Source organism: Nelumbo lutea, chromosome 3 (genome assembly GCF_056320005.1).
Source record: "Nelumbo lutea isolate HS-2025 chromosome 3, American lotus-T2T, whole genome shotgun sequence".
Classification (NCBI taxonomy): domain Eukaryota; kingdom Viridiplantae; phylum Streptophyta; class Magnoliopsida; order Proteales; family Nelumbonaceae; genus Nelumbo; species Nelumbo lutea.
Window position 1 is genome coordinate 91,641,626 of NC_142686.1, and position 23,688 is coordinate 91,665,313.

At 37.6% G+C, this 23,688-nt stretch overlaps 1 protein-coding gene and 1 pseudogene across 23 annotated transcripts in view; both read left to right on the forward strand.

Annotated features, from left to right (window-relative positions):
- The first annotated feature begins 8,150 nt into the window (after nt 1-8,150).
- On the forward strand, nt 8,151-8,243 carry LOC148866851 (small nucleolar RNA R71; annotated as a pseudogene).
- Nucleotides 8,244-13,674: 5,431 nt separating this feature from the next.
- NMAT1 (Intron maturase, type II family protein) overlaps nt 13,675-23,688 on the forward strand; it is a 52,402-nt gene continuing 42,388 nt past the window's right edge. For 19 of the 23 annotated variants that reach the window (XM_088974513.1, XM_088974514.1, XM_088974516.1 and 16 more), the window contains exons 1-2: nt 13,995-14,385; nt 14,529-16,912. In XM_088974513.1, the coding sequence (XP_088830639.1) occupies nt 14,593-16,713 (2,121 nt within the window). In that variant the 5' untranslated portion in view covers nt 13,995-14,385; nt 14,529-14,592 and the 3' untranslated portion in view covers nt 16,714-16,912. Of the gene's footprint in view, nt 13,851-13,993; nt 14,386-14,528; nt 16,913-23,688 lie in introns of those variants that run through there. The other 4 variants (XM_088974530.1, XM_088974510.1, XM_088974519.1 and 1 more) reach the window with 4 other exon arrangements.

Sequence of the window (23,688 nt, forward strand, 5' to 3'; positions counted from 1 at the left end):
AGGGGGAGAAGAAGGAGAAGTAGATGAAGAATAATGAACAGTTGAGAGTTTGCAAAGTTGCCGTTGGGGAGGGAGGAAGTTGTTTGAGGAGTTGTAGATGTTTAGGGTTTGATGGGGTGTTCTTTTTTGTTATGTTTTTTTATCAATTTTCATTTTTTGTTATGGTTTTTTTTATCAGTATTCTTTTTTATTATGATGCCTACAAGGTTTCGCTTCTTGCCAACCTTTTTCATGTATCAGGAAAGATTAAACCTGGTGTTTGCAATGCAACTTGCGTAGAGGTTCAAGTTGTGGGTAGAAGATTTTGTTTCTGTTGTAGTTTGTTGTTGTGATTTTGGCTCGTTTTGGGTTGCCGTGTGGATTTGGATTGTTTTGATGTTTTAGTGGCCTTTTGTATTTGTATGGTGATTCCTTATCACCATCTTGGTCTGGTGTATTTCTTTTTTTTAACAAAATTATATTTTATCTTAAATAAAATCAACATAGTGGGTTTCATTTATCAGTGGGGCGTATTGTAAAAATATTCAAATTTAAAATATTAAATTGGGCCCCCACTACCAAATCATCATAGTGAGTCCCACTTACTAACGAGGCCCATTTTTTTATTTTTTACTAGTGGGACCCATTATTAAATAATTAAGTCTAAAATACCAAAGTGGGCCATACCTACTATCAAATCAAAATAGTGGGTTTTACTTATCAGCGGGCCCACTGTTAAAATATTCAAATTTAAAACAAATTGGGATCTACTCCTCACAAAGCGCATCTCACACCGACCTTGCAGGTACACCCCACCATGCATTGGGAACATCTTCCATGAATAATAACACAAAAGTACAAGAAATGTTCCTGATACATGGTGGGATGTGCCCGTAAGGTCAATGTGTGTGTGTGAGGAGAAGGTCCAGACTTGTTTAAAACATTAATGTGAGTCATGCCCACTATCCAATCAACATAATGGGTCCTACCTATTAGCAACGCCTATTGTTAAAGAATTAAGTCTAAAATACCAAAATGGGCCACACACACTATCAAATCAACATATTGGTTTGTTAAAACAATTAGATTTAAAATATCGAAGTGGGCAATAATCACTACCAAATTAGTATAGTGATAACTATAATTATATAACCCGAACAAGTGCACTAGTTATCAAGTAATATAAAAATATCGTTCCCACAAGGATTTAACAAAATAAGTATTAGAACTACAACCTTCCTTAATTATTTGGACAACCGAAATTCAAATCCAATAATAAGAACTACTGAAAATTAAAAATAGAAAAAGAAAATAAAAGCAAGGGTAATCAATAACTGAATATGCAACGATTAATTGAAATCGCTAGGACCATTGGTCCGCCGAACCATTCCAATGAATATTAATGGATGAGATTAACCAAGATAATTTGTCATTTACATTCAATTCACACCATGAATTATTCGGTCCACTATATGAATTCCTCTCCCGATTCATTCACATAAGCCCAATCAATTAAGAGATGGCCACTCCTAATCGCATTAAGCATAATAACTCATAGACTATATGGAAATCACAATCTTGGATAAATCATAATTAAATTATATTCATTTTCATGGTTAGGCTTTTCACAGCCCTAACTATAAAGAAAATCAATTCATGATAAAGGAAATAAAACAAACAAGAGGAAAGAAAGAATTCATGATGTCGGCCTTGAAGCTGAGATCCTCTCTTCTTCTTGAAGCTTTCTTTCCTTGTTGATCTCTTTCTTGAAACTTTCTTAATGGTCTTCTTGATTGCTCTAGAGGGGGTTTTAGTAATTGATAGATTGATTCCTTCTAGGTCTGGTACGCCCACCCTTTACATAGTTTTTGGGGAGGCGTTGTTACAACTACTTGGAGTTATCTCAAGAATGGATAATCCATGTTAGTTTTACACTGATCCTATCCTACCTTATCTTATCTCTTATATAATGATCTCAATCTTCTTTTAACTTTCTAGAATTACAATTAGAATTCAAATCTAAGAGGATTCTGGATTCTTGAATTCAAGTGGGCTACTTTAATAAGTTGGGCTGCTACAAGGCTTTTCTACGAATTGGGCTTCAGCTGTGAGCTGGGCTTTACTATGGATCCATTTCGACTTTGGGCCAGATTTTGACTTCGGTGCAGGCCGAATCTGTCAAAACCCAAAATATGAAAGTTGTAGATCTCGCTCTTATATTTCCAGCTCATATTGAATCAGCCCAGTCGGAGCCCGGATACGAGAGTTAGGCCCAAATTACTGAATGGTGCTGAATCTATAAAAAACCATCCGATTAGCCTTGTCTTTCTTCTGATAACTTTTTTCCTTGCCCTGAATCAAAATATCAGTGTAATGAGTCCAATTAAGTATTAATTAAGTGTAGAAAGACTGAATATTCATAGATAAGAATATGATAATTTTTATTCACTTCAATCCCCCCACACTTATGCTCGTCCTTGGGCAAGACAAAACTCAAGTAAAAAATAAAACTGGAACAAGCTGACTATCTACTGATTTTTTAGGTTTTTCTCAACAAGATGCTTGTCCTCTCGCATGCCTTAATCCAGATTTAATAATCTTTCTGTTGTCCACTTCTTCCTCCTTTTTAACTCATCAAAGAATAATCTCGAATCGCCAATCCTCATGATCCCAAGTCAAATCAACAGTTAAGGGGAGCAAGCATGTCACCGCATGAACATTTTAGGAATAAAGTAAGCACTCATTGCTTTAACATTCAAAATGCAACAAGATCCAAAATACCCTTTCATAATTTTTTTTGTCAAAACAATAAATGTTATTACCATAAGCTTGTTTATGCATCACATCTCCACCATTTAGCATGAGTTCAATGTATTAAAAATCGAAAGGTGTAATGGGGCTTGGGGTTCTAGGGGTGAGTGCATTTTATGCTCCATCTCACCCTTTTCTTTCGCTTTTAGTGTGAGTGAATTTTATGCTCCATCTCACACTTGTCACAATTTTTTTTTTTTATCATAAAAGCAGCTTGCACTATCCTTCTTCAAATTTCACAGGAGCACCACCGTTTTCATTCTAATCCATGAACTCATTAATGTGATCTCAACATGTCTAACAAAGCAAGTTCTAGAATAATCAAACTGTGTTTGACAATCACTCAATCGAGAAGTAACTAAAGCAAGATGCTCATTGGCTTAAAAGCTCACATAAGGGTTAAATTTGTATTGAGTCTTGCCTATTGATCATTCAAAATAATGAGGAACCTATCGTAGCCCAAAAAAATTCAATTATTCATGCTTGCATCCTATCTTGTCTATTCAATGTAAGCACATAATCCATGATAGTTTGAAATCATTCAAAAACAAGTTATAGGGAGTAGAGGCTTCAACAAGAAATGTCAAAAAGTGATGATCGAAGCATGCTAGAGTTAATCCAAAAATTATCAATTTCCCTTAATCCCCCCACACTTAAGGTATACATTATCCTCAATGTATATGATTGTACATAAGATAGAAAGATTTAAGGGGGCTTCCTTGAACGTCTTGTTGAGGTCCTTCATATGTGAAATTAGCTGCTACACACGATTAAGTTCCTAAGAGAAAAACACAATCCTAAGTAGCAAAAAACACAAGAAAAAACTGAAAAAAAAATTGAACTCAATGGGTTGCCTCCCACAAGCACTCCCTTTAAGTCATGAGCTTGACTTTATCCTCTCTTTCATGGCTGTTTCAAGGAGAGAATGGACCCATGGTGGATGGGTTGCTCTCTTTCAATATAATGCTTTAACCGCTGCCCATTTACCTTGAACGTTTTTCCCTTACCACTATACAGTTCAATCGCTCAATGAGGGAATACCTTAGCCACTACAAAGGGTCCGCTCCACCTGTTTTTCAACTTCTCATATGCTTGATTTCTCCATTCTTCCATTTCGTTGAGCTGAAACTTTCTTTTATCACTTGCATTACTTAAATCGAAATTCAAAAATTTGGTAGCCCAGTAAGTTTTATGTTCCAGCTCAATGGGTAAATGGCATGCCTTGCCGAAGACTAATTGATAAGGGGACATACCAATTAGGATTTTGAATGCAGTACGGTAAGCCCAAAGTGCATCGTCTAGTTTCAAGGACCAATCTCTCCAAGATGTGGTAACTGTCTTTCCCAAAATCTGTTTCAATTCTCTATTAGAGACTTCTACTTGGCCGCTAGTCTAGGGGTGGTAGGGGGTTGCAACTCTATGCGCAATGCCATACTTGTTTAATAATTGCTCGAATTGTTTGTTACAGAAATGCTTCCCCCCATCACTTATGATAGCTCGAGGTGTTCCAAAATGAGTGAATATGATTTTTTTTTATAAATTTAATGATCACCCGAAGATCATTAGTGGGATATGCACATGCTTCCACCCATTTGCTCACATAATCCACAACCACAAGTATGTATGAATTATTAATAGATTTTGGAAAGGGCCCCATGAAATCGATGCCCCACACATCAAAGATTTCGCAAACAAGAATATTGTTCAAGGGCATCTTGTTTTGTCAGGAGATGTTACCTGTCCTTTGACAATGGTCGCAAGCACTTACATATGTGTAGACATCCTTGAAGAGCGAAGGCCAATAAAAACCGCTTTGGAGAATTTTTGAAGTTGTTCTTGATGTGCCATGGTGACCTCTTGCTTCTTTGTCATGGCAGAAATTTATAACACTTCGCATTTCTTCCTCAGAGATACATCTCATTATCATTCTATCCCCGCAGATTTTGTATAAGTAAGGCTCATCCCATAAATAATGCTTCACATCAGAGAAAAATTTCTTTCTCTACTGATATGTCAAGTGAAGTGGCACCACCTTTCCTGACAAGAAATTAGCTAAATCAGCAAATCAAGGTTCATCGTTTCTACTAATCACATACAATTGCTCATCTGGGAATTCATCATGCAATGCTGAATTATTAATATTTTCAACATAATTTTCATCTAGCCTCGATAAATGATCAGCTATTGTATTTTCACTACCCTTCTTGTCTTTAAATTCTATATAAAATTCTTGCAACAGTAAGATCCATCATAGCAACCTAGGTTTTGCATCTTTTTTAGCAAATAGATATCTCAAGGCAGCATGGTCAGTGAATACGATGACTTTAGATAAGAGCAAATAAGATCTAAACTTTTCAATAGCAAATACTATTGCAAGTAATTCCTTTTCGGTAGTGGAATAGTTTTTTTGTGCTTAATTCATGGTCCTATTTGTATAGTAAATGGTATGAAATTTCTTATCTTTTCTTTGCCCTAAAATTGCGCCCAAGATATCATTACTTGCATCACACATGATTTTGAAGGATAATTCCCATACAGGGGCTGATACAATAGAGGCTTGAATCAATTTCTCCTTAAGAGTGTTGAATGCATGCAAACAATTATCATCAAATTCAAAAGGTACATCTTTAACTAGCAGATTTGTCAAGGGTCTTGCTATTTTAGAAAAATCTTTAATGAATTGCCTATAAAAACCTGCATACCCAAGAAAACCCCTAACATCCTTTAGTGATCGAGGTGGAGAGAGCTTTTCAATTAGTTATACCTTAGCTTTATCCACCTCGATGCCCCTGGAGAATACTTTATGTCCTAGAATGATTCCTTCCCTAATCATGAAATGACATTTTTCCTAGTTCAAAATAAGGTTAGATTCCTCACGCCTTTGAAGTACCTTTTCTAAATTATGCAAGCATTTATCAAATGATGATCCATAAATGGAGAAGTCGTCCATGAAGACTTCCATGAAGTCATCGATGAAATCACCAAACAACGATATCATACAACGCTGGAAAGTGGTAGGTGCATTGCATAGTCCAAATGGCATTCTCCAAAATGCAAATGCTCTATATGGGCAAGTAAAAGTAGTCTTCTCCTGGTCTTCAAGTGCAATGGATACTTGAAGATACCCAGAGTAACCATCTAGGAAGCAATAATATTCGTGCCCTACAGGTTTCTCTATCATTTGATCAATAAATGGCAAAGGGAAGTGATATTTCCTAGTGGCCTCATTCAACTTCCGATAGTCTATGCACACCCTCCAGCCAGTTATTGTTCTTGTGGGAGTCAATTCATTATTTTCATTTAGAATTACAATAGTCCCCCATTTCTTTGGTACAACTTGAATAGGACTTACCCATGATGAATCAGAAATCAGATAAATAATACCTGCTTCGAGCCATTTTAGAATTTCTGTCTTCATTACCTGTTGCATTTTAGGGTTTAGCCTCCTTTGTGGTTGTGCTTTGGGATTGCAGCCTTCTTCCATTAGAATTGTGTGCATGCATACCAAAGGGTTAATCCCTTTTATGTTGGCGATACTCCATCCGATGGGTAAGGTGGAACTTTCTCCCAAAAATATATATTTCAAATGAGAAGGTAAAGGTTTAAGTTCCAAAGTTAGAGGTGCTTTGATGGAGGGTAGCAATTGTTTGGTAGAGGTCGGCCCTTCTAGTGGCAAAAATTTTCCTTGTCTAGGCTTGCACCCTTCCTGGCCGGCCTCTAAATAGTTCACTGCCTCCTTTGCTTCTTCCTCCATGACCTGCATGTTTTTACACGAATTAAGAATGCAGCTTTCAAAGGGATCATCTAACTTTGATGAGTTAATCTCAGCCGCCCAAACATCTATACAGTCGATTGCATATATTTCATGTTCACTTGTGTTGGGATACTTCATGGTTTGAAATACATTAAACACCACTTCTTCACCATTGATCCTAAGAGTAAGTAGACCCTTTTGTACATCAATTAAAGCATTACCACTAGTCAGGAAGGGTCTCCCTAGAATTAATGGCATTGTCCTATCTTCCTCCATATCCAACACAATGAAATCAGTAGGAATGATGAAATTACCTACTTTGACTAAAACATCTTCTACTATTCCCCTAGGATATTTGATGCTACGATAATAGTTGTAGATGTTAGTTCATGCAATCCGGGTTTTTCAAAAATAGAGTAGGGCATTAAATTTATACTAGCACCCAAATCACATAAAGCTTTTTCAAATTCGGTATTCCCTATGGTGCAAGGTATAGAAAAACTCCTTGGATCCTTAAGCTTTGGGGACAATTTATTTTGAAGAATGACTGAGCACTCTTTATTTAACTTCACCATCTCGCATTCCTCCCATTTCCTTTTATTCAACATCACCTCCTTCAAGAATTTGGCATATTTAGGCATATGCGACAATACATCAAGAAGAGGGATGTTAATATGTATATTTTTAAACACTTCCAAAAATTTCTCAAATTGTTTATCCAAATTAGCTTTCAAAACTCTTTTGGGGTAGGGGAGAGGAAGTTTAATAGCATCTAAATTCAGTTTAGGTGTACTCCCTTCAGCCTCCTTTTGTGGATCGACCTCTTCAGCTTTTCGATCATCATTCTGGGTCTCGCCAATTGTTTTCCCACTTCTTAGAGCAATGTCATTCACTTGCTCCCTTGGATTATTCTCTGTGTTGCTAGGTAATCGTCCCTCTTTTCTTTCTGACAATATACTCACAATCTGCCCCACTTGGACTTCTAAGTTCTTAATTGATGCTTCTTGACTTAAAAATATTTTTTTATGTTCTTGAAATTTTGCTTCAGCAACATTAATGAACTTAGAAATCATTTCTTTTAAATTACCCTTCTTTTCTTGTGGGGGCAGCTGTTGTTGAAATCCCTTGGGTGCTTTTTGTTGATCGTTGTTCCATGAAAATTTTGGATGACTCCTCCACCCTGGGTTGTATGTGTTCGAATAGGGGTTGAAATTTGGCCTGCCATCATGAGAAATAAAATTAGCACTTTCAGGTGAAGCAAAAGGATTACCTAATGGACAGTCAGAATTAATGTCCTAATTGGCCACAGAAATCACATGGATTGCTAGATGATGTATTTATTGCTGCAACATTAAGAGTATCTAATTTCTTATTCAGACTAGCAAGTTGAGCAGATAAAGCTGCAAAGGAATCAATATGGTGTACTCCCCTTCGATCAGTTCGGTCATTACTCCATTGGTAACTGTTCGACACTATTTCTTTCACCAGGTCATAAGCTTCCTCTAGCGTTTTCCTCATGATCGTGCCACCTACAGCTGCATCAATAATGGAACGATTAGAGGGGGTAATGCCATTATAAAAAGTTTAGATTTGACACCAAGTTGGTATCCCATGGTGAGGGCACTTCCTAAGCATCTCCTTGAATCGTTCCCATACTTCATACAAGGATTCCCTCTCTAATTTTGTTGTTTTAGAGGGTGGAAAATACATAGCCAAGAATTTTTGGGTTAAGTCATTCTAAGTGGTGATGCTTCCTGTAGGGAGTGAGTTAAGCCAATGTTTAGCTCTATCATGCAATGAAAATGGAAATAGTCTAAGCCTAATAGCATCATCGCTAACTCCATTATGTTTAAATGTATCGCATATTTCTAGGAAATTAACAATATGTGCATTAGGATCATCACTTGGTAACCCACTAAATTGAATACTTGTCTAAATCATTTGGATAATTACAAGCTTGATTTCGAAATTATTGGCTTGAATTGTGGGCTTGCAAATGCTGAAAGTAACCCCATCAATTGTTGGACAAGCATAGTCCAAAAGGGTCCGATTTGCCTCCATTTCTTCCTCAACTTCTACTTCTGGTTCGCTTTCTTCAACCTCCTCTCTCGTTTTACCTTTGTTGGCTCTTTGCAATAGGCGAAGAGTGCTCTCTATTTCAGGATCGAATTCTGCTAGTCCTTCTCTTCTAGTGTGTGTCATACGCCAATAAATCTGAATACACCAAGAGTTCGAACAAATAAAAAAATAAAAACAGAAATAAAAATACAAATTAACCAAGCTTAATAAGTTCTAATATTATTTTAGGATTAAATCCCCGTCAACGACGCCAAAAGCTTGATAGCTATAATTATATAGCCCTAGCAAGTGCACTAGTTATCAAGTAATATAAAAATATCATTCCCACGAGGATTTAACAAAATAAGTATTAGAACTACAACCTTCCTTAATTATTTGGACAACCGAAATTCAAATCCAACAATAAGAACTATTGAAAATTAAAAGTAGAAAAAGAAAATAAAAGCAAGGGTAATCAATAACTGAATATGCAACGATTAATTGAAATCGCTAGGACCATTGGTCCGCCTAACCATTCCAATGAATATTAATGGATGAGATTAACCAAGATAATTTGCATTTCCATATGTTGAATTTTCTCCAATTTTATTTAGTATTCTTTCCCAAGATATATCAAATCTACTTCTTTCAAGTAACCCTTCGATCCCTCGACTAGATTTCTCAAGATAGAAATAAATTAAGTTCAAAGAAAAACGTATACGTTCAGATGAATCATGTGTATATATCCCTATATACCATTCAATTCACACCATGAATTATTCGGTCCACTATATGAATTCCTTTCCCGATTCATTCATATAAACACAATCAATTAAGAGATGACCACTCCTAATCGCATTAAACATAATAACTCATAGACTATATGGAAATCACAATCTTGGATAAATCATAATTAAACTATATTCATTGTCATGGTTAGGCTTTCCATATCCCTAACTATAAAGAAATCAATTCATGATAAAGGAAATAAAACAAACAAGAGGAAAGAAAGAGTTCATGATGTCGGCCTTGGAGCTGAGATCCTCTCTTCTTCTTGCCGCCACTTCCTTCTTGAAGCTTTCTTGCCTTATTGATCTCTTTCTTGAAACTTTCTTGATGGTATTCTTGATTGCTTCAGAGGGAGTTTCAGTAATTGATAGATTGATTCCTTCTAGGTTTGGTATGCCCACCCTTTACATAGTTTTTGGGGAGGGGTTGTTACAACTACTTGGAGTTATCTCAAGAATGGATAATCCAGGTTAGTTTTACACTGATCCTATCCTACCTTATCTTATCTCTTATCTAATGATCTCAATCTTCTTTTAACTTTCTAGAATTACAATTAGAATTCAAATCTAAGAGGATTCTGGATTCTTAAATTCGAGTGGGCTACTTTAATAAGTTGGGCTGCTACAAGGCTTCTCTACGAATTGGGCTTCAGCTGTGAGCTGGGCTTTACTAAGGATCCACTTTGACTTTGGGCCCGATTTTGACTTCTGTGCAGGCCGAATCTGTCAAAACCCAAAATATGAAAGTTGTAGATCTCACTCTTATATTTCTAGCTCATCTTGAATCAGCCCAATTGGAGCCTGGATATGAGAGTTAGACCCAGATTACTGAACGGTGCCAAAATTGTGAAAAACCATCTGATTAGCCTTGTCTTCCTTCTGATGACTTTTTTCCTTGCCCTGATTCAAAATACCAGCGTAATGAGTCCAACTAAGTGTTAATTAAATGCATAAAGATTGAATATTCATAGATAAGAATATAATAATTTTTATTCACATCATATAGTGAGTACCACTTATAAGTAGGGCCCATTGTTAAAAATATTTAAGTGGGTCGTGACCACCATTAAATCAACATAGTGGATCACACTTATTACCAATCAACCAGACCCACTATTAAGATGTTTAAGTTTAAAATACATTAGCCAATAGTGGGTGGGTCCCATGACCCATCCACCGATTGTGGGTTTCACTCATTGGAATAACCCACTGAGAGCCCAAGCTGATGGGCCTACTTATACTTGTTATCGGGTTTATCCCTTGTGAAGTAATTCTTTCACATAAAATCAAAATCAAAGGGCATTTCCTCTAAGGAATATAATTAAGGAGTTCTAGTAGACATAGTGTATACTTAAATACTCTTAATAGAAAAACCCAAATTCTATTCAAGTTCTTTTTTGTGTTTTCTGATCAAAACTTAATTTTGGTAAGTATAGTCATGCACTAAGTCTGCTAAAACCGCTTAATTATATTCCTTAGAGGAAATATCCTTTAATTTTGATTTTATGTGAAAGAATTACTTTGTAAGGGTTACACCCAATAATAGGTATAAGTAGGACCATCAACTTGGGCTCTCATTAGGTTATACCAATGAGTGGGACCCACCTACTATTGAGTACTTGTGTGTTTTAAACTTGCACATCTTAACAATGGGTCTCGTTGATTGCTAATCAGAGGAACCCATTATGTTCATTTACTTGCAAACATGGCCAACTTAAATATTTTAACTGTGGGCCTCACAAATAAGTGGGATCCACTACTGATTTTAAACTCGAATATTTCAATAGTGGACCCACTATGCTGTTTTAATAGTGGGCATGGCCCACTTTAATGTTTTAAGTTTAATTGTTTTAATAGTGGGACCCGCAATACTGGCTTGATAGTGGGACCCACTATGTTGCATGGATCCAAATCAGTTTACTTGTAACCTATTATAGGTATGGTCCATTAGAGTATTAAATCCTTATTATTTTACTTTGCTTTTGTTTATGGTGGATGGGACCCACCAAGCCCAAAAACTATTCAATTTTTTTTGTAACAGTGGACAATTCACCGTTAATTTCTTTGATGTGGATAAAATCCACCGAATATTACAATGGATTAATTTCTAAATATTAAATCTTATTTCAGTTTATAGTGGGTGGGGCCCATCAAACCAGCACACCTGTTATAACAAATGAATTGACTATTAATTTGTAAGGTGGATAAGATCCACTAATAGTGGGTTGATGAGACTAAAAAGTACCCTATTTTTTCCCCAAATATTCACTCTTTTTCATTAATTTATCACTTAGTTGGTCTCATTACTCTTGTATTTCGATTCAGGGCAAGGAAGAAGGCAATTGGAAGAAAACAAGGCAAATCGGATGATTTTGCATAGTTTCAGCAACAGTCAGTATTTTGGGCATAACTCTCAATTCCGGACTCCGAATTGGACTATTCAAGAGGCATAAGAAAGATGAAAGAAATACCCACAACTTTTATGTTTTGGGTTTTCACAGATTCGATCTGCATCGAATATGAAACTGGGCCTGAAGTCAGAGCAAATTCGTAGCCAGGCCCATTTCACAGCTGAAGCCCAACTTGCAGAAGAGCCTTATAGCAGCCCAAATTTTAAAGCAACCCAACTCAAATTCAAGAGCCAAGAGTCCCGATTTCGAATATAAACTCCTGAGAGAGAGTCTTATCAGATATAAAGTTTTGAATGTAATCCTAGAGAGATAAGAAGATTGAGACTAGATCATCAGATAAGAGATAGGATAGGATTAGTTCAAAACAGATCAGGACTATCTAGCTAAAGTTAATCTCCTAGAAGGAGTTGGAAAACAACTCTCTCCCTCTGCTCTATAAAGAGGGGGGCGGACCAGCTTTAAGCATCACCCAAGCATCCAAAAAATCATCAAGCAACTCAAGCTACCAAGAAGATCTGTTCGGCCTACTGAGAAGCAAAGCTTGGAGGGTGCAAAAATCATGAGCAGCTAAGCATTTTCTTTTCTAGTTCAAGGGGGAGGTTCGATTGTGTCCGTGAGGTTCTGTATTTAATTCAAGTTCTTGTTTTTAATTCAAGTATTCATTGGTTCTTGTGCATATTCTCATTGGATGTTAATGTTAATTAGTCTAACAAATTAATTAATGTTGATTTTTCTACTGCTATCCATGGTTCGGTGATCCATAATTGTTACGAATAGTGATATAAGTAGTAATTATGTTAATATCTTTCTGGGTCAATTGTTCGTGACTATCTTTGACCAATGTATTGACATGTTTTAACCTAAGGGGAATCGATGGAACAAGATTCAATAATTGTAGCTATCTCAATTATTGTTATTTTGGTTTAATTGTTTTCACAAAGCTTAATGCTATCACTAATTGATATGAAACACTATCGTACCTAGTCGATTAGTGATAAGTGTTGATCGAATGCTGGGTTTGGTCAGATGATTTAGGAAAACACAAGGTTTATTATGGCTATCCTAATAAATCTAAGGTTTAATGCTTGAATTGCAAGACTGCCGAAGTCTACCTATGATTGATGACCAATTGATCAATTTGAACCCTTGAATCAGAATTCGGTAAGACTGATTTCTTTTGTTTGTTCGTTTCTACTTGCTTTCTTGTTCTTTTATAATTTTTAATTATTTAATTTTCCCACTCTATTATATTGCGCATTCGGCTAAGAAATTAATCCCTAGTTCCCTATAGGATTCGACCTAGTATCACTATTACTACAAAAATTTTATTGTGGGACTAGCATTAATTTTGAGGGCTTCAATAACTCGTCATGGGTCCCTATGTATGCCATTTACAGGTAGCAATATATGTCGCAATAGTGGGTATACATTTGTCCCCTTTTCAGGTGGATAAGACCCATTGACAATGAAGAAAAATGCACAGCTGCGATGTACTTTAGGGTTGGTGTGGAGCACGGCCTATCAGGAAAAAATCTGGTTTCTAAGTTAGGATGGATGAGCCTAGTCATGAACATAGGACATAGAAAGGATGAATCCATGTGGACAGAAAATCCCAAAACCCTTCGAATAAATTTCCCAATAAAAATATAAATATACAGAGGGATGTCCAATGTCCAACTGATTTCATGTGGACGTTGGATCAATCCCATCCTCCCCTAATGGCATAGTTATCACTTAATTCTTCTGATTTCATGATGATTGAATAGGATTTTTTTTTATAAAATATTAAATTGCAGGAATCAATTTAGAAAAGATAAGGAAGTCGGCCTCAGCTCCTTTGCTATCTTTTCTCTTCTTTTTCATGGTATCTCTACTACTGAAAACAATAGTAGGAGACCCAAGAACCAAAATAGTAAAAATCTTTTGCAGGCATCAAAAAAGGCATAATACCACCACCTTTGTCTCCAAATTCGTCGCCACGATGAGAGAACATCAGTGACCAAATGCACACTATTGATTTCAGAACCTTAGTCGTCAGAAGTGTGGAAGGTTGGTAGTTTACAAAAAGGAGTAAGGTTCGGAGTTTTTTTTTGGCTTTTTGCATATAGGGTACCTATCCGAAATTTTCCCATTACTAAAATATAGAATAGGGGAGAGTATAAGAAATTTATCCTTTTTATTTATATTTATGCTTAACCGTTGGATATTTACCCGTGGAAAGGCGATGGAACTAACACTGAACTCTTCCATGGTCTGTTCAGGCTTGCTGAATGTTGAGAGCAGATCATATATTTCAGACGAAGTCTAAACTAAAGCGTTAAACTGCCTTCTTCGATGTGAAAAGTAGAACCTGGGAGTGGAATTTCTTAGTTCTGGAACCCGATTTACCGGTAAGAAATCGACGCTCACAACCTCCAACTGTAACTACAAATTTAATACTCATTCAGAGCCATTGCCCACGTGAACTCTACATCGAACAGTGGATGCTTGACGCGGCTACTTGTAGCCGTAGGTAGGAACATTCCGACGACATTAGGATTGTTCCGACCAAGGCCTGATGCTTAGAAGGAGCACAAGAAAATCGGTAACCAAGTGGTCGTTCTATTTATGGTCTCTTTTGCTTTCTGTTCTTAAATATAGCTAGTGTACCTTGATTGTGCCCCATCTTGAGTTTGTGTGGTTCTATTATTAATTTGGGCTTTCCCCTCTAATGATGATTGCTTACAGGCAAAGGGAGATTATTGAAAGAGTCTAGTAGAAATCACAACGGTTCCCTGCATCACAGCAAAGTATGTCATTGAGAACAGCCATCAAACACTTACCCTCCCATTTTCTCCGTCGAGCCATTACTAGTATCTCCTCTCTCTCTCCTCTATCAGATCAACTCCGACAGCAAAACCAACCAAATCAGTTCCAACTACAACAACAGAAGCGGCTGCAGGAGCAGGACCCGTATGCGCTAATGAAAGAAGACCCAATTCAGGTATGCTCTGATATCTGGGTCCGGGCTTTCTCTGATCCCACCAAGAAGCCATTTTCCAACCTGACGGGCTTCCTAAAAGAATTCGACTTATGGGTATTGGCTTACCAACGCTCTTGTGCTGAGGAGACGGGCTCCTTCCCTCCTCGAAATGCTATCCACTCTGTCGTCCTTCACAATCTCCTCTCCCTTCGGAATGCTGTTTTAAAAGATGAGTTTGTCTGGGGTATGAAGACGCACCTTTTCATCCGCTCCCCCAGTGATAAGCCTTTGACCAAATTGATCTCAAGACGTAAACTTCAAGCCATATTAGAGTCTGATAAGCCTTGCTTCCAAGATCGCATTGTTCAGGAGGTATTATTAATGGTTTTGGAGCCTGTGTTTGAGTCTCGCTTCTCTTCCAAGTCACATGCATTTCGCCCTGGTCGGAATGCACACACAGTCATTAGGACGATTCGGAGTAATTTTGCTGGGTATTTATGGTTTTTACGAGGTGACTTGAGCGACATTTTTGAAAATGTTGATGTGAATGTATTGATGGGCTCAATAGAGAATGCCGTCAAGGATAAGAAAATCTTGGGTTTGATCAAGTCAGCTCTAAGAACACCGGTTAGAGTTCAATCACGAGATGATCTGTTGACAAATAAGAAGAAGAAGAAGAAGAAGAAGAAGAAGGGGACGAAGAAGAAAATTCTGAACGAGAATGAACCGAAACCTGATCCATATTGGTTAAGAACCTTCTTTAACTTTGCTCCAGAGGAAGCTGCAAAGGTCCCTTCTTATGGTCACTGTGGTATCTTAAGCCCTTTACTTGCCAATGTCTGCCTGAATGAATTAGATAGTTTGATGGAAGAAAAGATAGTTGAAATTTTCCTCCCATCTAAGCTTGATTCTATATGGAATGATGCAGATAATGATGGTAACCATAACCCCTCTTGGCCCGAATTTGTTCCATCAAGTGGAAGGGAGAAAACTCGTAAAATGGATTACATCCGATATGGGGCCTTTTTCCTGATTGGGATCCGAGGACCTAGAGAGGATGCTGTAGAGATAAGGAAGAATTTGATTGAATTTTGTGAGAGAAAATATGGATTAAGGCTAGACAATTCTAAAGTGGAGATTGAACACATTAGTAGGGGAATTCAGTTCTTGGACCACATAATTTGTCGTAGGGTGATACATCCTACATTGCGTTATACTGCAACTGGGGGGAGAATTGTGAGCGAGAAGGGTGTTGGAACATTGCTTTCTGTTACTGCTAGCTTACAAAATTGTATTCGCCAATTTAGGCGGCTTGAGTTTGTTAAGGGTGACAGGGATCCTGAGCCATTGCCTTGCACTCCAATGCTCTATGCCAGCCAAGCTCATACAAATTCCCAGATGAACAAGTTCCTAGAGACTATGGCTGATTGGTATAGATATGCAGATAACCGCAAGAAAGTAGTTGGATTTTGTGCTTATGTCATACGGAGCTCCTTGGCTAAGCTTTATGCTGCACGGTATAGACTTAAATCCCGTGCTAAGGTATATAAGATTGCTACTCGTAATCTCAGTCGGCCATTGAGAGAAAGTAGGAACAATGCAGCACCTGAGTATTCAGATCTATTGAGGATGGGACTAGTTGATGCTATTGAAGGTGTTCAGTTTTCTCGTATGTCATTAATTCCATCATGTGATTACACTCCTTTCCCTAGGAATTGGGTCCCATATCATGAGCAGGTGTTGCATGAGTATATTAGGTTACAAGATCCAAGATTCTTCTGTGAATTGCATAAATCAGTGAAACGCCAAGGTTTGAGTTTTCCTCAAGATGAGCTATCAAAGATGGTTTGGGACTATAAAACTCATGGGGTTAAGCACCATCCATCTCATGTTGATGACAAAGAAACTGCAGATGTAAGCGAACATGATAACAGAGTTTCAGTTTCTTGATGAGAAGATTCTTCCTGCATATGGTTCTGTGCTATACTTTAGCAGTTTTTGTATAAAATGAAACTATTGTATGTGGCATGCACTTCTGGATGATGCGTGAAGTGGGAAGAGCTCTCATTCTCGAAAGGACCCTGAGATTGTTACCAGCATCACTCACAAAATGTCAGACATATGGAATGATTCATCAGATGCATTAAAGGTAATTTTAGTTCCTTTATATTCGATTGGGTTTCTATTCTTCTGCTTGAATTTCTGTTATTCTTCTTACTTGAATACAGATGTTAGCTACTCCTTTCTTTTCATTGTTGCTCAGATTTTCTCTCCCTTTGTTTCATTGTGTTTTAATCATTTTTCATTTTTGAAAAAGGTGACGCTTAAATGTTTTTTCAATGTCAAAAAGTTTCATGTTCAGTCATGTACAATGAAGCTCTGTGCACAAGTTCAGTTTGTATTGTAGAAAAGAAATAAGGCTCAAAATAAAAGGACTGATAAGGAACTTCCATGAATTTTTGTTGTACTGGTAGCTAATATGGGAGAGTTCTGACCTATGATGCCATATATTGATAAGGGCATTGACATGGATACGGGAAATGGGAATATGATCCTCCATTTCCTAAAGTTATGGACATGATAAGGGTATAGTTGTTTCATGTAATATGCTTATTTCTTGCATTTATATCTAGATTTTGAATCTATGGTACAAATGGTCTTGACAGTGCGTCGAAGAGCTATGTAAGCCAAAGAATGTTTGACAGTAGGGAGTTTGATTAGATGTCTGGGAGGGAAACAATTGTAGCGGAATTGGATAAGATGTATGAGGAGGGAGGTGGAAGAAAATCGGTGGTAGTGGGTAAATAGGGGTGGATCTGGGCAGGAGAAGGAATGCAAGAACCTCGGAGTTTCCTGTTAATGGCACACTTGAGACGGGGGGGCTCAGGAAATCCAAAGAGTCCGGAAACAGGCAGCTGGTCCATGTGACCAATTTTTTTCACAGGCTTAAGGAGGGGCTTGTAGGGGATGACCCCTGTGGCAGATTCAAGAGAATCTATAGAAGAAAAGGAGTGGAAGTGAAGGTTAAACAATCCTCTTCGAAAGACAAAGACAAGGTTTTTCCTACTGAGTTAGACCCGGCTAACATGATGCAAGTTTTTGTTCTGTCCTCTCAAAAAGATGAGGTTTCCTCAAGAGAGAAGTCGAAAAGAAATGATTTAGAGGGCACGAATGAGAAGATTGGGAAGGAGAACTTAATTGTAAAGGAGGATAATGAAAAGGTGGAAGGGGAGGGAGAGGGAAGGATTAATACTTAGGAGCCACTGTTATGTTCGGTGTATTCTATCTACCTCAAAAGAACTTTCATTGGGCTAAACAAAAATAAACTGACAAACCTTTGGGACCCACTATCAGTGGGTATTATCCACCTGAAAAGGGGACAAATGTATCAGTTATTGCCCACTGTTGTAGCATATATTGCCACATGTAAATGACATACATTTGGGACCCACTATCAGTGGATCTTATCCACCTCCAAAGCAAATTAATAGTGGATCCACTGTTATAACAGGTGTGCTGGTTTGGTGGGTCCCGCCCACTATAAACAAAGATAAGATTTAATAATTAGAAATTAATCCATTGTAATATTTGGTGAATTTTATCCACCTCAAAGGAAAATCAACAATGAATCATCCACTGTTACAAAAAAGTATGAATTGTTTTTGGGCTTGGTTGGTCCCATCCACCATAAACAAAAGCAAAATTTAATAGTAAGGATTTAATACTCTAGTGGACCTGCCCGAATAATACCATTTAACTCCTCAATCCCAACAGCTTGTTGCATGATGCTTTGGGTGTTTTTGATGGTAGATTCAACTTTAGATTGCCATAAAGGAGACTGAAGGGCCATACCTTTTAACAAACTGATTGCATCCTCAATCTTTTGTCTACCCAAAACCAATGTCGTAGGTGATGCATTGTCAATTTCCCTCCTTATTGTAGTTATGGTAGTCTCAATTAAATTTGAAATAAGTGAATCTATGCTGCTATGAATATTAGATGCTGCATCAATAGAGGGATGTTCTTCTTTTGCATTACTCGGTTGTTCCAAATCTTCTGCTACGATCCCACCTATTATCTTCGTTCGAGAAGAATAATCAACATGGTGCACTATACAAATGTCAGTTGAAGAATCATGTCCAACTATATTGCTACTTGGCATGAGAATGGGATCAAGGTCACCAGGTGGGAGCGTGACATCATCATATGCTCTGTAATCTAATGGTTCTTCATAAAAAATTATTATCTGAGTCAACAACCCTTGTGACATCACTTGTCTCTTATAATTCACTAGGTCTTGGATATCTTGTCTTCTTGAAATTTATGTCACAATCTTCTTCATTTGAGAGACATAAGGGACGGCAAATACCACATCCCTTTGAACTTGAGGAGTCAACAATAGGTGAAGACTGCTTGGGATTTTCAATTTCTTGCAAATCACACTACCATTCTCCAATTTTAATGGCACCCCTTATGTTTGCAGAGACTTGCCTCAAATTTATGATGCATACATATGCCTTAGGAGTTGGTGTGTCCTTAGGACCAACTACAACAGAAATAACATCACGTAGTGGTCTAATAAAAAAGGGACTTGTATATCGGAACCACCATCTCACATATGAGTATGTACATACACCATATCTACTCATCCTCGGCATGATGAAACAAGTGGGTATTGATATGAAATAACATTTGTTAAGCCAATGCAACTTCTTCTAAGGTGTGCTTCTCATGTAGCTCAAAGTTGAACTTGAGGGTATTTCTTAGGATGCCTTGATGAAAGCCAACTTGCCGAGCAAAGCGGCTTGGGTAATAAGGTTCTAAACAAAGATCTAAACCTATTCACACAGGAAGAAGCCACGATCGGATATAGATTTGATTTTGAGAGGTCATTTGTGTCAAGTTTTTCCACACCTTCATTTCGAACATATAAAAAAGGCCGAAAAGTAAAATAGTTGCTGTTACGAAAAGTCATTCGTGCCTTGAAAGTATTCTGGAATTCAGGTTGTAAACCTGCATATCTAGCCAAATGAGGATAACTCTATGGAAATTCATTATCTGATCAACATCGGTACAAATGGTGGAAGTTTTCAATAAGCCATCCCACTACATAATGAATAGGAAATTTGGCATTTATATGCCCAAGTCCTTGAGGATGTGTAGCACAAACACCAATACCGTAATCTCTTTTCAATAATAAATTTTTTTCTTTCTTTATCTTCAAAACAGAAAAACACCCATACCATGATAAATAAAACCCAAAACTACTTGGGCTAAAGAAATGCAAGTACCTTGGGCCATCAATAGGCCATATAAAATGTCTCTGGCCTTACCACATCTATTATATGGAAGAACAAAGTGACTCATCCAAAATGCTAAATAAGCTGCCAGTTGACCCGTCTTTGGAACAATTAAAGATGATTTCTCTTTAGAAGAAGAAGAGTCAATCACCTTCTTGGAGCCAGAGTTAGTCCTCTTGCTATTTCTACCTTTCTAAAGGTGGGTCTTCTCCATGTTCTTCATAAATGATTTATCCCCTATAGAAATGCTCGAACCAATGGATCCAATCAACTTCATCATTATTGAAATGATGGCATAACTGTGTATTGATTTATAATAATTCAACAACAGGAGAATACATGCACTCACCACTCTCCATAAGAGAAAATAAATCTTGATTGGTGGGTATAAATTCTTCATCCAGAATACCTAGAATAGGTAATCCACCTATTCGGTTGATATCGAGCAAAGAAATCCCAAGTTCACCACTACCATAATGAAGAGAGTTGTCTGAACAATCCACATCTCACAAAAGGCTCACCAAGCGATGATATGGATATCTAGAAAACTCACCACTCTCCATAAGAGAAAATAAATCTTGATTGGTGGGTATAAATTCTTCATTCGGAATACCTAGAATAGGTAACCCACCTATTCGGTTGATATCGAGCAAAGAAATCCCAAGTTCACCACTACAATAATGAAGAGAGTTGGTCCGAACAATCCACATCTCACAAAAGGCTCACCAAGCGATGATATGGATATCTAGAAACTGCAACAACCACATAAATTCTATCTTGTTGAAACTCCTTTTTATAGTTTCTCAAAATCACTTTAGTCCACTCTAGCAAACCTGAGCAAAAGTCAATTAAACCTCTAAACCTAAATTTATCTCCTTATCTCCGTTTCTGTGTTAGCATGTGCACCAATGTTGGATACAAGTTCTCATTCATCTTTACATTGACAAGGGCATTTGGTGAATTGTTAGCATTCTCAAGTGTAAGAGCTTTAAATCTTGCTCCATCTATTGAACAACACTCTACTTGTCCAATGAATTTATTATGATCAATCTTGAAGTCACCAGATTGTGCTTTCACTATTTGTATCCAATTGATGAAACATTCATTTGGGGCATTTAAACTCAACTTTGAAATTGGGATGGACCTATAATACTCTCCCAAAACTAACTTGTTGACCATTCTCATTGGGAGCACATTCATATTTGACATGTCCAGAAACAATCCAAACTGATGAACTTGCATGTGCCATCTACATAAAATAGAGAGAGACTCAATTAAAACAAAATGAAATCACAAAGGGAGCACTAATCTCCATACATAAAAAAGTTATGTAGCTTTAATACCCACCATAGGGTAAAAACAGAATATTCTAAAAACTGGTGGGTTCAATGTTTAAAACATTAAACATCATATTACTGATAATGTCATAAATGTTCTAAATGATAACTCCTTTATTTTCTCAAAATTTAAGTTCTGTTTAATGAGCTATCCATAGTTGAGGTCTTTTGGCTCTTAAAGGGAGCAATTTAAGCTGATGTTTTATGATATTATTGTCAGTTCATTACAGATTTTGACTGACAATTTATTTGGTTGGGCTAGCATTCAACCTAAAATTCTCCTATAATAGATTCTAGACTATAGCTTATCCAGTCCAGAAATTTCTTGTTGGAGACATTAAGTATTTCAGGATTATTTTGAACTTGGTGATGCTTTGATAACCATCATGGCAGATTTTGAACTGATGACATTTTTTATTTTAGGAATCTCTTGCAATAAATGGTTGGATTTAGGTTGTAGAGAAATTATAAACTTTATGATATATTAGCACAACAGTTTAGTTCAACTTTAGATTTAATTTGATATATGATAGAAGGCTTCAAAGAAGGTGAACAGTCTGTACAAGATAATTGCAAAAGTGTTGTCTTTAAGGGTAAAGAAAGTTCTTCCTACCATTATTGCACACAAACAAGGAGTTTTTGTGAAGGGAAGGCAGATCACTGATCAAATATTGATTGCAAATAAGAGTCTAGAGAGCTTTAGGAAATCCAAGAAGAAGGGAGTGGTCTGCAAATTAGACTTTGAGAAGGTTTATGACCTAGTTGATTGGTCCTTCTTGGTGGAGGTGTTGAGAAGTTTTGGCTTTAGAGACAAATGGTGTAAATGGATTTGGGGTTGTGTTAGGAGTTGTCACTACTCTCTCTTGTGTTAGGAGATCCACTTTTCCCCTTTCTATTCACTTTGGTTGTAGATGTCCTAGGGAGACTGATCCATAGAGCTGACTCGAGGAACTTAATAAAAGGATGGAGAGTAGGAAGGGAGGAAGTACCACTTACACACTTGCAGTTTGCAGATGACACAATCCTGTTCTGTGAAGGTGGGGACATAAATTGGATCGGGAATTTAAGATTGGCAATACAACTCTAGATGTCTAATCTCAAAGTGAACTTTGATAGGAGTTGTATGGTGGGAGTGAATTTGGAGGAGAGGGAAGTAAGTGAATATGCAGGTGTGTTAGGTTGTGCATTCTTGGATTTTCCTTTGATTTACTTGGGCCTCCCCTTAGGAGATAACCCCAAGAATGAAAGCTTTTGGAACACAATATTGGAGGGATTTGAGAAAATGCTTGCTTCTTGGAGGAAAAATTATCTCTCCATAGGGGGGAGAGCCACTTTGATTAGGTCTACCCTAGCTAACCTTCTTGTTTATGTTATGGACGCATTCCTCGGGAAGAAGTATCATTGCTGCCGACAGCAGCAGCAGTGATTCAATGTTCTCATCCTACCCAGTTCAGCAGTAGCAGACTTATCCAGATTAGATTTCTTGTTCTTATCTTATTGTTCTTATCTTATCTTATTAGTTGATTAGATTATCTTATCTTATCAGATTAGGATTAACTTATCTTATCTTATCAAGATAGAGTTGGAAGTCTCCCTATTCAGCAAGGAGACTCCCTTGGACTAGGACTCTTGTAATCTCCTATTTAAGGAGACACCATTATTGAATGAGAATATCGAATTTCAGTCAAGAAAGAGAGTAAAAGGAGAGTTAGGTGATCTCTTGGACAAATCACCCTTAGGAAGCCAAGATAGGTTCTGCAAGAAAGGGGAGGAACAAGGGAAAACAGGAGGTTTTCCCCGTGGACCGACCCGTGATGAGATCTTATTCTCGGGCCCATAACATTTTGGTATCAGAGCAAGGCGTCATGGGAGATCTGGAGCAGCTATCATCCAGGGTCCACGAATTGGAGCATAGGCTCGTGGAAACCAGTGTGGAGGTTCGTGAGGTCAAAGACGATGTCTGGGAGCTACAACGCTTGCTGGAATCGTATTTTTCTAACAAGGAAAGGAACTCCGAGGGAACCGCCACCACCAACAGCCACCGACCAGACTGGGCAGAGACGTCCGACGAACAACAGACCGCCGCCCCAGCAGCCGTGGTTGTTCCCAAGTGTAGCCGGCTAGAATTTCCGTCTTACAACGGCACCGGAGATCCACTGGGATGGTTATATCGCTGTGAACAATTCTTTCGTAACCAGCGCACGGATGACGGAGACAAGGTCAGTCTGGCCGCTTTCCACCTAACGGAAGAGGCACAGCTCTGGTTCTACCGTCTGGAGCAGGAAGAA